The sequence below is a fragment of the Drosophila biarmipes genome, chromosome 3R (assembly GCF_025231255.1).
Source record: "Drosophila biarmipes strain raj3 chromosome 3R, RU_DBia_V1.1, whole genome shotgun sequence".
Lineage (NCBI taxonomy): Eukaryota > Metazoa > Arthropoda > Insecta > Diptera > Drosophilidae > Drosophila > Drosophila biarmipes.
The window spans coordinates 27513831-27529065 of NC_066616.1; the positions used below are offsets into that span (position 1 = coordinate 27513831).

The window sequence follows — 15235 nt, forward strand, 5'->3', positions numbered from 1 at the left end:
AGCACCAATATTTGAATTTTTAGTTAATAATTAGTGTGTTTAATTAATAAAGTTTAGAATGAATTGAAAATATGGTTCTTAAGATTTACTATTGGGTTAAGAAGAACCTACCAGAAACAGGTTTACCATTTATTAAAAAAATATCTTATATGAAATGTGCTTTTAAAATTTTTATTTACTCCCGAGTAACTTCTTAATTTATCATAATAGTAACCGAAAATGCTAGATCATCAGAAGATTCCAAAGGTAGATCTCAAGGGAGGAAATGTTGCACAAGTGAAAACCGAAATAATAGAGGACGTGAACCCTGGAACACCTGTAGAACACCTCAAACGGACGAACTGGTAGCCTACATATTGCGCTTGGCGGCCAGGAGGCGGGAGCGCGGCAGCCGGCACTGGCTGATGCTGTGCAGGCGGTACTGCATCTCCGGCTGGGTGACCTTCTCGTAGAGCTTCTTCTTGGCCTCGGTGACCGTGTGGACGAGCACCCCGTCGCCGCCCTCGTCCATGTTGAAGGCCTCGCCCTCGGCGCACTCGGGACACTGCTGGGTGAGCACAATGTCGTTGAGATCGGTGGGCAGTTCGCAGATCTTCTCGATCTGCTTGACCACATAGTCGAAGCGGCCCTCCTCCTGGCGCTCCATCACGTAAACGCTGGCGGTCAGCTCCTGCACCCTGGTTTCGAGGATCTTAAGGAATCGATTGACATTGACCAGGTTCACATGAGTGTGGTCGCCCAGCAGCTTGGCCAGCGGACTGGCATCAATGGAGCACATCTCGCAGACGGTCTCCATGCCCTGCAGCAGATTCTCCAGCCGCGCATCGTTGCTCTCCCGCGCCTTGTGCAGCTCCATGTTGGATTCCTGCTTGGTGCGCACCTTGTTCTCCAGACTGGCGATCTGATCCAGCTGGTCCTGCAGCGTGTTGGAGTTGTCCTTTTTGAGGGTAACTATGTCCTCGAAAAGGCGATTCACCGAGTTGTTTAGCATCGTGATGTGGTAGCTCATCTCGTTGGCATAGTTGAAGAACGAGTAGTAGAGACTCTCCTGCTGCTGGAACTTGTCAATCACCTCGTCCATGTTATTGGAGTCGGTGTACTGCAGGATCTTCTGCAGCACCGAGTTATAGAGATTGATCTTCTTGTTGTGCACCCGCCGGAATTCGTCCCTTCGCTTGTACTCCTTGGGCTGCAGATCGGCCAGTTCCCGGGCCTTGGACTTGCAGTTGAGGAATGCTGAGTTATCCCCATCGGCGGCCACCTTCCGCATGATGCCCTGCATCTCCACACGCCGCAGATCCCGCTCCTTAGCCTCCCTTTTGGCCAGCATGTCTATCTTCTCGTACACCTCGATGCAGCCATCGAACGTATTCAGGGCATACTCGATGAGATCTATGAGATACTTCTTCTCGCTGTTGAGTTTCTGCACCATTTTGGTGTAGGAATCGTTGAAGAAAGTCCTGTGATTCAGGATGCGGATGAGTTGCTCTCGCAGATCGGCATTGGCTGCCGTGAAACCACACTCGTGCCGCACCCCCACCTCCAGGGAGTTCTCCAGAATGGTCATCCTCTTCCTGGCCTTCATCACATACGCCTGATGCTGCTGATCCGGAATGGTCAAGCGATTGAGGTTGTATATTTGCTTGGCCATGCGACTGATCTCCTTCTCCATGTTGAAAATGGACGTCTTCAGGGAGTTAATGTCCTGCGAGAGGTTCTCCTGGCACTCCACATGGCATCGGATCAGCTCCAGCCAGCGGTTGTTCTGCTTCTTGTGGGTCGTTCCACTGGCCACCCAGATCTGGGCCCTTAGGTCGTTCTTCTCCTCCTCCAGCTGATCGATGGCCGTCTCATAGCTGGCCTCGATGATCGTCTCCTTGCGCGTCTTCAGCTTGCTGGACAGGATCTTCTTGTACTCCCTCTGGCGCTTGCCCAGCTCCTTGTGCTTCAGCAGGTAGCTCTCCAGGAAGGCCACCTTGTCGAACTTCTTGATTTCCTCCATGGCGAATGTTAAATCAATTTGTAAATCAAAAGTTAAGGCCACTATTTGTAACACAAAACAAGCAAGATATTCGTATTTCGGGTTTTTGTGTTAGTAGAGTGTTCGAGGATTTTCCCAATGTTTATACAATCTTAACTTTAACTATGATATGACTTTTATTCCAAGGCATTGAGAGCAATAGGGTGATCCAAAAACTATATTATTCCTAAGCCCAGCTAAATTTTTTTACTATATATAATTCCTTTACCATCTTCTATTTCTGTTTCTCATTTGTTGTATAACTTATTAATATTTTTTGTAATATTTATTTAACTTAATAAAGTATTATAAACAATAATTTCAGCATTCTAAAGCAAAATATGTATATAGATGTATATCTTAAATAGCGGTTTCTCAAATACGACACGCAGCATCACTGCTGAGAAATCCCGGAGCTTTCCATGGCCTGGAAAATTTTGAAGGAGGACCAGACGTAGGCGGCACGGCGAAGATCGTTGCATAACTCAAACTTGTGGGCCATCTGCTTGATGCCAAGGGCAGCAGCCTCCATCACAGTCTGGAGGGCAGAGTCCACGATGTCCGCCTCCGTGGTGCACTCTCGGATCTTCTTCAACTTCTTATTGGGTTTAATCTCAGGCTGGCATAAAAAGGTAATAATAAATAAAACTGCTTAGTGGTATATTTAAGCGTAGACTTACGTATGGAGCATCGGGGCACTGGTGCAGGGACTCGTTTATAGAGTTCATCAGCTCAATAATTAGTTCCGAGGTGGTTTTGGAGTTCATCTTTCCGTAGGACACATGGTTAATGTTCTTCAGGTACTCAAAGTAGGATACAGTCACCCCGCCCGCATTGCAATACAGATCGGGTACGATGAGTGCTCCCTTGTCTAACAGGATCTTCTCTCCGGAGGGAGTGGTGGGTCCATTGGCGCCCTCCAGGATCAACTTGGCCTTGACATCATTGGCGTTGTCGCTGGTTATCACCTTCTGGGTGGCGCAGGGCATCAGGATGTCGGTCTCGGCCGTCAGCAGCTCCTCCTTCGACTCCTCCGCCTTGGGGTAGCCCTTAATGGTCTTCTTCTCCTCCTTGTACTCAAAAAGGTCCTATGGGTCACACACTATCAAAGGATTACACCCATGATAGATTGCTTTAGAACTCACATTGATATCAATGCCATCCTTATTGTAAAGGGATACATCCATTTCCTTGATCCCGATGACCTTGGCGCCCGCCTCATGGACGAACTTTGACGCAAAGGATCCCACATTCCCGAAGCCCTGCACAATGACCGTCTTGTCCTTCCAGCCCGTCTTCCACTTGAGCAGATCCATCCATTCCTGGTCCTGCAGGAAAAGATCGCCCGACTTCCAAACGCCCCTGCCCGTGGCCGAGTGACGCCCGTTGATGCCACCAATGTGAACTGGCTTCCCAGTGACTATGGCAGAGGAATTGATGTCCTTGTAGCCAAAGGTCTTCTGGTACTGATCCACAATCCAGGCCATCTCACGCGGACCAGTGTTCACATCCGGTGCCGGGACATCAATGCCGGGGCCTATCATATTTCGCTTCAGCAGCTCCATCGTGTACCGACGGGTGATGGTCTGCAGCTCATCCACAGTATACTGCTTGGGGTCGATGCAGACTCCGCCCTTGGATCCACCGTACGGGAGATTTACGCACGCGCACTTGAATGTCATTATGGCGGCCAGGGCCTTCACCTCGTGAGAGTCCACATCTAGACCGTACCGGATTCCTACAAAAAAGAGGAACTAGCTTAGCTTGAAAATAATTTAACCATATTCAACAAAAAATAAAATATTATAATGTATATCTATTTAGAATTTTGTTTTTATAAATAAGATTTCACAGTCTTCCAATTTAGAGAGTCTAAAAGGCAGATGATAAAAGCATAAAGCACTCAATCCTGAAGAATTCGCGTTCTACGAAAACGTTTAATTCTGAAGAATTCGCGTTCTAAGATTTATGGAACGAAGGTATACTCACCCCCTTTTAGAGGCAGGCGATGGCGAACATGATGCGAGCGATAGCCGCTTATGATCTCGTAGGTGCCATTCTTGCGCACAATGGGAAAGTTGACCTCCACCGAGGTGGAGACACTGCCGACCAGGTTGAGGATAGCAGACACACGGGCCTGACGCTCCTCGGGCTTCATATGCGGGTACTTCTCCATCTCCTTGACCAGAGCCGGCTCCATGGTCTGGGCGGCCTTGTGGTAGTAGTACATCACCATGGCCGAGAACTCGGGGTCCTTGTCCGTCTCGACCTTTTTGAGGTTCTCGGGCATTTGGTGCTCCAAGCGAACCGACATTGACTTAGGCCTAAGGCGCCGCATTTTGCCAAGGACGGATGTCACACTGCGAAACATCCTGGAGCAGCAGCAGGTTATCACGGCACAAAAGGATGTTAAGGAGAATTTGGCAATCTCACAGAAATATTCAAGAAAAAAATATATATATAGGAAGACACAAAGAGGACAAAGACCACTTTGAAATATCAACCAGAGAGAACTAAGACAGAGTCGTGTTTGATGTATTTTCATATCGGTTTTCTTTTATTGTTTTTATCATTAGCAATGTTAATGGTAGCTTTAATATTACGATGTACGCTTGTATAAATACAATATTTTAGAATTGCTCTACAAATGTATGTGTATCTATGTATCAATATAACGTTATGTTTATGCGTGTAATACGTGGCTAAGCGTCTACGAGCTAGTCTTAAGTAGTTAATAGCTATACACAAGGTAATAAACACTTCTTGAACGGTCGACTAACGCACTAGGGAGGGCCTAACAGCTATGGGGTAGCCTATAAGTATACATAAAGTAGACGCTAACAAAAGTTCATCGGTTGCATCGGATGATGATCAACTATTGTGCCGTTTTACGTTTAAAACTTTTGGGATCGCACGGAAGCGCACAGAAGTAGAGTACGGGGTGTACAGGATAATGGGGAGGCTTGGGAGTGGAAAACTTAGTTGTACCAGTAGCACAGATTACAGATTACAGATTACAGGTTACAGGTTATACATAAATACTAGAGACCTACTTATGTGGTATGCCGTACACTCATACACTCATCTCCAACGCTATATACATGCATGATTCTGAAATGTTTCTGGTTTCTGGTGCCCCGTGCGGGTAAAATGATTATGTAAGTATAACAAAATGTTGCGCTCTAATATCACTTTTTGGGGGGACACATGCTTTATATGGCCTCTATCAACGTTCGATCCGCGACACAACAGACTATGCGAGAACGAAGAAACATCAACGCATTGCACACAGAATTCTCAAATTTAATTCGCTCCAACTTCATCAACTGGTTCTCCTGCTTTAGATCGGCTTACGACTAACTCTGAAGTATTTTAAATTAATTTCAAATTAATTCAAAAGTCTAATTTATACACGATAATTACAAGCAAATCGGTTTTCATGGGTTGTTTCGGGTGGGGGGATTGGGACTTTGGGGTGGGCCAACACTTTAATCTCGTAGCAAGATCGCAGATCGGGGGACTGCTGCTTAAAAGCTAACATCACGCTTGGTAAACAATAACGCTCGAAAGTATTTTGCGGTTGGTTGAGTACAATCCGTGGCTGGGAGCAGGTCTCCTGGAACTGAACTCCCGATTCAGGCAGCTTCTCCGCTGCTCAGCTGCTAGTCCACATCTTTCTTCTCAATCTTAAGATCGTACTTGGCCACCAGCTCCTCGGGGGTGTGCCTGTTTATGCAGACAAAATGTTGATTAATATGTTTTCAATTGGCTTATAATTTTCAAAAACCTACCCAACTAGATTCTGGAGATCACAGACAAAGCGGTAGACATATCGTTTGCCAGCCGTCTTGTGGATGATGTTCTTGTCGTAGTAGTAACGCAGTCCTCGACTCAGCTTCTCATAGTTCATCTTGGGCTTGTTCTTGCGGATGCCCCACCGACGAGCAACCTAATAAAGATACACAAAAGTAAGTTACAGATTCAAAAATAGTTATCTTATATAAGAAACCCACCTCATCGGGATCGGTGAGCTTGAACTCCCAGCCATCTCCTGTCCAGGAGATGAAGCTCTGGCACGTCTTGTCCAGCAGCAGCTCGAGCAGGAACTGCCACAGCTGAATGGGCCCCGATCCTGTGAAGCACGGCACGCCGCCCTGCGTCGTATAGCCGCCCAGGAGGCCCTTGTCCAGACCCAGGGTGCTCATGTAGGCCGCCGGATGCTGGTGGGCATGGGCGCCCCACTGATCCATGGCCGAGGGCTGGGCGCCCATCGACTGGAAGGATTGGGCATCGTAGGGCGTAAACTCCGGCGGATAGCCATCATGGAATCGATTCCTTCCCCCGTACGTGGCATAGAACTCGGAGCTGCTGTCCATGTAGCCATTGCCTGTCCCAGAACCACCTCCACTTGCCCCGCCGCCTCCTCCGCCACTACCGTTGCCCGCACTCGATTGCTGACTCTGGTGATCCTGTGCCGAGATCGTGCTGTGGTAGTCGGTTTCATCGCCCCCGGAACTACCGCCTCCCGTTGGCCCACTGCCACTGCCACTGCTGTAGGCGGCCAGATGGGCGGGCATGCCATAACTACTGAGATCCGTGGGATCGTTTTGGCTGTTGCTGCCGCCGTAGCCAATGCTGCTGCTCTGGGTGCCTGGCTCCTCTTTCAGCTGGTGGTAGATCGCCGCCATGGTAGCCATATAGTTGATGTTGTTATTGTTATTATTGTTGTTATTGCTGCCCGCATTGTTGTTGTTGCTGCTGCTGTTCGTGTTGCTGCTGCTGCTGGTGTTGTTGCTCTCGCCGTTGTTGTTGCTATTGTTGTTTTGCTGGACAGCGGGCGGCAGCATGGAGTTGCTGCTGTTGTTGTTGCTGCTGGCGTTGCTGCTGCCATTGACAGTCGGCTGCTGCGATTGCTGCTGCTGCGGGGGCGGGCTGTTGTTGCTGCGCTCGTGTGCGTTGCTGGTGTTGTAGCCTGCAAGCGATAAAGATGGTAATTGGATTAGAATCGATATGGGTTAGAGTCGTTATGGGATATGGGTTCGTATCTGATAGTTTGTGGTCGTTAGTCCACTTAAAATATGACATAACAATTTAGGAAATCCAAGCAATTCAATGAGAACAATCACATTGATTATTCAAAGAACGCTCCTACACTTAAGATTAATAAATAATTTAAAGTTTATAGTATTTCATTGATATTTTCAGTTGAATTTTTAAATTATTTCAAAATGCGTCATATTTTAAAACTATATAAATTCATTCATGAAAATTCCAAGAACTTATAAATGAAGCATATGTTTTTCTTACGCAATTTTAAGAAAATATTTAATCTTTTAATTCCAACATTACAAAAGAAGCTGATAAAAATACCACATTGCATTTTTCTAGCCACTTTGCTTGATGTATTGCTTGATAAAAAATGATTTTTTTCCCAGAAATACAAACTTAAAACCTTCTTAGTAAAAATCGAAAGCGTATAAAGCCTTAGAAAGCCAGTAAATTAAAAACCTAGATAGATTTTTTTCACACGCTAAAACCCATTGATTAGAGAAATGGTTCCCAATTTCAATTAAATAATGTTCACAGAAATGGGGCGTCTCTCAATCGAGCTAAAGACTTCGAAAACCAATCAAAATCACAGCGCACACACATACACGAACCCGCCGCGACACAGATACGCACGCACACAGGCACAGCAACCCCGATCTAATGGTGTGTGCACGCTACATTAATTGCGAATACAGCGAAATTTAACACATTTCGATGTACACTCGTCGGGTGTTGTATCTGTGGGATACGAAAACCTGTTGGCCCATGCCGACACACACATGCGCCGACCTCTGGCCGTCCCTCTCGCACACAGCGAAGAAATAAAAAGCTTTCCCAGCGCTTCGTTTCGATTCCCATTCGCTCGCAGATACAAAGATACAGATACAGCTCCCCGTTGGCTGGCCAAAGAGTTGGCAGCGCCTCTTTAGGTGCCGCCTCCAGAGAGCGCGAGAGTATCCGCATCTGGCAGATACATTTTGGAGGCATCTTCTAACGCTCAACAAGCCACTTATCACCAGGTCAATCTGTTACACCGAGAGAAAGGTGGTATTGCGTACTAAAATGTCTTTAATTAGATACATTTCAAATGTATCTTGAAGCGGAGATGTGTAATACCGAGATTAACCGCTATAATTCCCAACCAGTTCTGGAGCTTAGTTGTATATTAAAGTGGAAAATTAAAAGTCAATCTTTCCTGTTGCCTCGAGTTATGATTAACTTATTTCAAAGATATCCTTAACTAATACGTATATGTATTGTATTAAACTGGAAGTAGAGAAGTATCTATAAGTATATTATACTAAAATAAAAAATCATAACTTTTTCTATAACCTCTTATTTATTTATTTATATTTTTCTCTGCGTGTAGCCCCATCCCCGTTTGCCACCCCGACTTGTTGCGTGTCAAACACTTAAAAACAAATTACGAATTTAATTATGCCACCGCATCGCACCGCATCTTCTTCTGGTTTGCTGCCTTTTCACACCCCAGCAATCGTAATTAAAAGCACCGTTTTTGATGTCGGTAAATATTTGCTGACCTGCCACCCTACCTGAGCTGAAGAAGTTGACATCCGAGTCCGTGTAGTAGGCGTTGCCATCGCCCACAAAGGGCGCCATGTCATTGAAGTACCCCAGACCCAGTGACGCCGCCGTGGAGCTGCTCAGGGCCCCCACCAGATTGTTGGCGGTGGTGCTGGGGCCGCTGCTGCCGCTGCCGCTGCCTGCCCCGGAGGCGAATCCCTGCGTGGAGGAGCCGCTCGACGAGGAGCCACTCGAACTGGAGCCGGAGGAGGTGGTGGTGGTGCTGCCCGTGCTACCGCCGGACAAACGATGGTGGGGCAGCTGGGCGGAGCCGTAGGACTGCTGATGCTGCTGCTGCTGCTGCTGCTGGTGTTGCTGCTGGTGGGTGAGATGCTGCTGCTGCTGCTGGTGCAGGTGCTGCCCCTGCTGCTGGTGCTGCTGCATCGCATGATGATGCAGCCCCGGCTGCTGGGCCAACTGGTGGTGCGGATGATGGCTGTGGTGGTGGTGGGCGTGATGATGATGCTGGGCCAGGTGATAGCTGGGATAGTTCTCATAGCTCTGCAGGACCATGTTGTAGTTGGGCGCCGTGTGGCAATTGTTGTTGCTGCTGCTGCTGCTGGTAAAGTGATGCTGATGCTGATGCTGCTGCTGCTGCTGCTGCTGCAGATGCTCCTGGAGCTGCTGCTCCTTATCGCTGTCCAAGGCGTTGGCGGCACTGATTATGCTGGCATTCACTAAAAACGCAGAGGGCGGCATTTCTTCGCTTCAAAGTGATCGGTGCTCAAGAACGGAAACTCCACCTCGCTGGTCAAAGTGCACGTCATTGACTCTATTAACTAGGCAAATCTGCGGGATCAGCTCTCAATTGATAGAAACGACGCTTCGTGTCCCCTTTATGCTGGTGGTACTTGCAGTTGTATTAAAATTGATTTCACTTCACTTTGGTTTTCCCTCTCCCCTGTTTTTTTCTGTTTTGGGGGGGGATTTATTTTAATTTTTGCACTGTCAGTTGTGAGAGTTGTATTGTGTGGTTTATGATTTTTGGGCCCTCGCATGCGGGTCGGTTCTTAATCAATTGGATGGCCCACTGGACAATTGACAAGTTTTTGGTTTGGTTTGCTATGAGGGCGTTATGTTTCCGTAAAATCCCCGATTAGCTTGCGGGATTTTTCATTCAAATATATACTCGTACAATGTTCGCACTTGTTGAGATACATGTATGTATCTTTTGGATTTTGCGGCATTCGCAGTTCACACACCGTCGCGAATTCTTAGCACTTTTGCGAATTAATGGCAAATAATTGTGAGCACTTCACGATCGTCGCTCGGGCAGGGGCGATAAATTAATGCGCATATCGCAGCAATATGTACATTGTTTTCATTCCGCGCGACAATCAGCGAGTGTAAGTTCGCATTTATTTTATCGTTGAAGGCGCACACAGCCCTATCCTGCGCACAGAGGGGCGATGAAGAAAGAAAACGCGGCGTATGAGCGATTTAAGATCATGTAAGGTCCACTGGAGCAGGCTGTAGTGGTGCACGCGAGAGAGAGCCAGCGACGTCAGCTCTGCCACCTTCGACATCCGTTCAAGAACTGAAGTTGCTCTGAAGTTGCACTCGGGTTGTTGGCTGCTCGTTCCCAGCGCTCGTCGCTCGCCGTCTCTTTCCGCCCCGCCAGCCGTCCCGCTCGCACTCGGGCCGCCTGTGTGGGAGCGAGCGGCTCGGGTACGCTTCGGCCGCAGATACGACTTCGCCGCCTCGCATTCCGAGATACAGATACGAATGTGCCAATGGCAAATAGTAATAATCGAGTCGAGAATACTTTCACAGGGTGTTTCTCACACGCTCTCGCTCAATCGGCCATCCATCGACTGACTGCTCTCTTAGTTAGTGGCAGCGACTAAAAAATACAGCCGCAGCGACTAAAATTAAATGCCCCTCGCCGTTCGTCGTTCAAAGAGTTCGGCGGCTTTTCGCAGCTCTACTTGTTGATTTGGAGCCCTTGGTGCCGGAGTTTTTACAGGAATCGTATAACTTTTCAATAGGAAATGTATTTCACTTCAAACTATATGAAAGGCTTGAATATTTGCTCAGTGATTCATATCTGAACACTTTTTCAGAACCTCCCTTACATTGGAATTAGTAGAGAATTTCTATGCTACAGTCAATGTATCTTCATCACTTATATCTATATCTTAAATTTTAGTATGCTCTGACATTTTAAATACTTCCTTATAAAGAAAATATGAACTTTATCAGAGAACTTTGGTTGCAAAAAAAATAGAAAAATAACACATAGTAAATGGAACTATTACATCACTGAATTTTTTCCCTAGTAATCTTATTACTTGCTTAAATTTCAGAAAAATGTTTATAAATTATCTATCTAGTTTCAATGGTTTTTCTATGAGCTATTTTTTTCGTACAACAAGATTGTGCACTCTCATTTAAATTACTCATAATTTTAAGGAGAAAACTGAAAATATTATCAATTCAAATGTGCCACCACTTGTGGCGATAAAATATAGGAATACATTTCTGAAGAAATCACTTGATTTTTGTTTTTAATGTAAATATATTTTATATTAAATTCTTATCCTCTCGAAATGTATTTTTTCTAAAGCATAACATTTAGATAACTATTTTTTGTGGACCTCTTGAAGCTTTGGAATTCAAGTTTTATCCCTTGACTTAGGGTTTTTCACGAATTAATCATCATTAAATTCTTTTTTTGTTATCTTTCAGCAGCAGTACAGTTTCTGGTCGAAATTGGCTTTTGGGATCATTAACAACGCCAACTCACAAGAGCCGTCAAAATGGCCCTCAGCAAATCAAAAGACAGCGAGCAAAGACGAGCGGCATAAAAAGATACAAAAGTATCTCGGCCCACTGGTCAGTTGGCTGGGGCTCTTGGCGATCATTACCATGATGATCGAGTGGGCAGCACATCATCAGCAAGCTCGGCACAGCAAATGTATCTCACAGATACTCGCATAATGAGCCAAAGTGGGATTGGCTGCCGCCTCTCACAAACACACTCGCTGGATGAGATCATGCCAAAAAAAAGCAGAGAAAACAAAAAAAACAGAGCAGCAAGAAATTAAAAATTAGTTAACTATTCCAAACCGAAGGCGTACGTGTCTTCGACTTGGCCCCACTTCTCAGATACACATATGTATTATATAAATAATTTTTGTTTTGGCTAATGAAAGAAAAAGGTGGAAAAAATGGTGGCCAGCAAACGTGTTTTGGGGCATTTTTTCCACCGTCCGCCAGCCAATGACAATTTGCTTTGGATTTTCGGGCTAAAAGCGGGCCACGAAACGTGAATCCCAGAATGACACGTTCCCAGTGCCAGAGATACATCCACGGCTGAGTGGGTAAAGATATCGAACGGGCGCACATAGAAGCCATAGGTGATTTTTCGCTTATCAGCCTTTTGGGGGCAGCTGCTCTTATCGGCGGGGGAATCGCTTGTTGATTCTTGGCCCACTGATAGCCATTGCAATGGCCTCAAGTGACTCGATCGCTTTCCTGGAAAAAAGCCCCAATGCACCTCCGGCTGATAAAGCACAAAAGTTATGCGCTGCGCTTATTAGTTCGTGTAACAAACTGGCCAATTTAACGGCATACATAATAAATACGAAAAAGGAAGCCCCAAAAGCAAACAGCTGTTGACCATGTTTGGTTATGGCCACAAAAGGATGGCTCGCTTTTTTGGCCACTTAAGAATTCACGCAGCACCAGCATATTTATAATGTAAAATAAATTTTGAAAACAATTTTTTTAGTCGTTAGCTTCTTGTTTTTTCTCCTCTTTGATTTGCTGCGCAAAGTGCTGGAGAACAATAGAGAGTGGAGGAAAAAAAGCAAGCGGAAATACAAAAAACCCAGTGAAAGAAGCAGAGCTGCCCAAATGGGAGAAAGGGAGAGCGGGGCTGCCGCGAGCGAGATAGATGATGCGCCTCGCTTACGACCATTTCCGGTCGAAGCACGTGCGCACATTCTGAAGAGGAGCGTAACCATCGAACCCCGGCTCCTCCTGCCCTCGGCCTCCTCCTCCACCCCTGTATAGCCCGCTGAAAAGCCACCACCAAAGCAGAAAACCAATCACAATCTCATAAAACCGGCGACACTTCCACCAAAAAGGGATAAAGCAAACAAAACAGGCCGAGTCTCCGAACTCCTCTTCAGGGGAGTAGAAATGTAGATCCTACTTGCCGAAAACGCACACGTTCGCAGCCAAGGGTTAACATAATAATTATCATTGTCTTGGGCAGAGGCACACGCAGAGAAAAATCAGAGTAACCAGGGATGGCTGAAGGTACTTATAAGACTGCGATTCTATCACAAAACCAACAAACTACTCTTTGAATACTAATTCGTAATCTTTTATAAATATTTTATAATATTTTCGGGATTTAATAAACCACTTTGGGGATAGTAAATCATTTTTATAAGAATAAATCTATATCATAGTACCGAAATAAATACTTTATAAACTTAAAACCCTTTATAATAATCTATCATATATACTCTTCTTTCATATTTTCGCTACCTTCAATTGCATTTCATAAACCCCTTTCTCGCTGTGTACCAAATAATAAGATGGTGTGTGCCAAAAAAAAGGAGCAAAATGGAATAAGCATATTTTCAGTTGAATTTCAATTAAAACTCGTTCTGCGCTCACAAAAGGATTACACGCTTAATGCAACAAGGATCCCGGGGAGGAGGAGTTGCAGGAAGCGCCTACGGGAAGAACAAAGACTGCCAAGGAGCCAGGGATTCCGCCTCAACAGCTGTCGGCTGACACTCGAGATCAGCAGCCATTCAATTGATATCAAATGATTTGGGCTAGGCTCTCGGAGGAGGAGGAGGAGGGAGGATCCTCTGGCCAGGATCGCGTCTCGGTTACCCAGTGCACGTGTGTGCAAATTGCACTCCCAGTGCCTGGGCTTCTCAGCGCCGAGCTCTGTCTTTTGTAGTATCTCGCTGCAAGCACTTCCGGCCCCATCCCGCTAATGTAAATCGGATGTCAATGCATTGCGCGTGAGGCATATCAATTAAAAAACGACGGAGACAGAGAGAGAACCTGTTAGAAGACAGGCAGCCACATAAATAAATAAACTGTTAGGCTGCAAAACGGAAGGAAATCGTAAACACAAGCCAGTAGTGGTAGTTGCTGCTGCCGCTGCTGATGTTTCGACACGCATACTATCATAATTACAGCTCCCCAGTATGTAATGGCAGAAGAATCCCAACCATCCAACCCACCTAGCTGGCTGGCCCACCTGTTCCGCGGCTGGTGCTTCCGTGCAGGGGCCAAGAATAATATCAATTTTCTATGTAAACCAATCCCCCCGCACAGTGCCCCACACTTCCACCGCAATTTCAGGCTGGGAAGGAATACCTGCATTTTGACAACAAAATAAACAGATCCAGCGGCAGCTACCTCTGATTGTTGGGAGCCGTAAACAACACACACTAAATACAAACAACAATAATCATAATAACGCTGGATTCTTACGATCTACGATCCTATCCTACGTACGAGTATACCATCCGATCCGCATGCGTTTCACAGCTCCCGAAGATCCCGAAGATCTGAGGAGAGCGGAAATGAAACCAGATACTTTGATAGCAACATGGCAACGCATGTGCAGCTGAGGCATACGATCTCCACTCCACATGCACATGGGATATATGTACTTATCGATCTTGATTAAGCAAAACGCTGCCAAGTGCTCTCGATCTTGATTTGGACTGCGATTGCTGAAGGAGGATATGATCCTGCAGTTGCTGGACGCCAAATGCTAGCTGCCGCGGATGTCATTGATCTGCAGATCTGAGATCTCGATCATAGATCAGGGATCGATCAAAGGCCGTCTGAAAACCGAGAAGCTCGGTGACTTTTGTGCGAAAATGAGACACTAACTGATGCTGGCGATGTGCTGCCTGGGAAATGGTCGAGGAAATCGGAGCTGTGAGACAGGTGGATCGAGATTGTGGGTCAGGTTCTAAGATTCGGCAGCGCAAATTAGCTGATCATGCTGGGAAAGATGTCGCCAACTGATATTTCCCTCTTAACTGATCGTGTTTTCAGAAGGATAATCTTCGCTTAGGCTTTAATTGAAAATTACAGACCTTGGGTTTGTCTTATATGGGTTAAATCAAAGTTACTTTCCAAGAGAGAAACCTGTTTATATGATTCAAAGCTTAACTATTCAAAATCATATTAATATATTTCTAGTAGATAGTTAGCATCAAAATTATATGAATGATGGGATGTGACCTAACATCCCCGACATCCCTTCAATCTTCATATAAGGTCATTAACAATATGTTCTTAAAAACCGGAAATGATACTGCTGGCTATTTGGGTCATCAATCTGGGGGTTCTTTGAATCGGAAACTTTACTTTATGTGTGTTTCGAATCTTTTCAAAAGGTGATACATAGCACCTCTTGCGACCTCAATGTTTGGAAATATTGCTTGTTACTCTGGGTGTCCTAATTCCTCATCGCAACAGGATCATTAAAGGAATCCCTCCAGTAATTAGATCTACGATCAATAGCAACACTTTCCGTTAAACCGGAAACGATCATGTTGGCCATCGAGTGATCTTCAATCAGAACTCCTG

General features: G+C 45.8%; 3 protein-coding genes across 5 annotated transcripts in view; all 3 read right to left on the minus strand.

Moving 5' to 3' along the window:
* Positions 1-155: 155 nt before the first annotated feature.
* LOC108024718 (outer dynein arm-docking complex subunit 1) lies at positions 156-2156 on the minus strand. Its single transcript, XM_017094809.3, has one exon. It carries the CDS (start codon positions 2000-2002, stop codon positions 350-352), a length of 1653 nt encoding a protein of 550 aa, XP_016950298.1. The 5' UTR covers positions 2003-2156; the 3' UTR covers positions 156-349.
* Positions 2157-2291: 135 nt separating this feature from the next.
* LOC108024411 (glutamate dehydrogenase, mitochondrial) lies at positions 2292-4523 on the minus strand. Its single transcript, XM_017094327.3, has 4 exons — positions 4010-4523; positions 3166-3758; positions 2701-3108; positions 2292-2639 (listed from the first exon to the last, which is right to left on the minus strand). The coding sequence occupies exons 1-4, from the start codon at positions 4389-4391 to the stop codon at positions 2415-2417; spliced, it is 1608 nt and encodes a 535-aa protein (XP_016949816.1). The 5' UTR covers positions 4392-4523; the 3' UTR covers positions 2292-2414.
* Positions 4524-4556: 33 nt separating this feature from the next.
* The window catches only part of LOC108024647 (ETS-like protein pointed), a 59604-nt gene continuing 48925 nt past the window's right edge, over positions 4557-15235 (minus strand). For 2 of the 3 annotated variants that reach the window (XM_017094699.3, XM_017094701.3), the window contains 3 exons: positions 6034-6992; positions 5812-5969; positions 4557-5746 (listed from right to left, as the gene is read on the minus strand). In XM_017094699.3, the coding sequence (XP_016950188.1) occupies positions 5683-5746; positions 5812-5969; positions 6034-6992 (1181 nt within the window). In that variant the 3' untranslated portion in view covers positions 4557-5682. Of the gene's footprint in view, positions 5747-5811; positions 5970-6033; positions 6993-8622; positions 10683-15235 lie in introns of those variants that run through there. The other variant, XM_017094700.3, reaches the window with a different exon arrangement.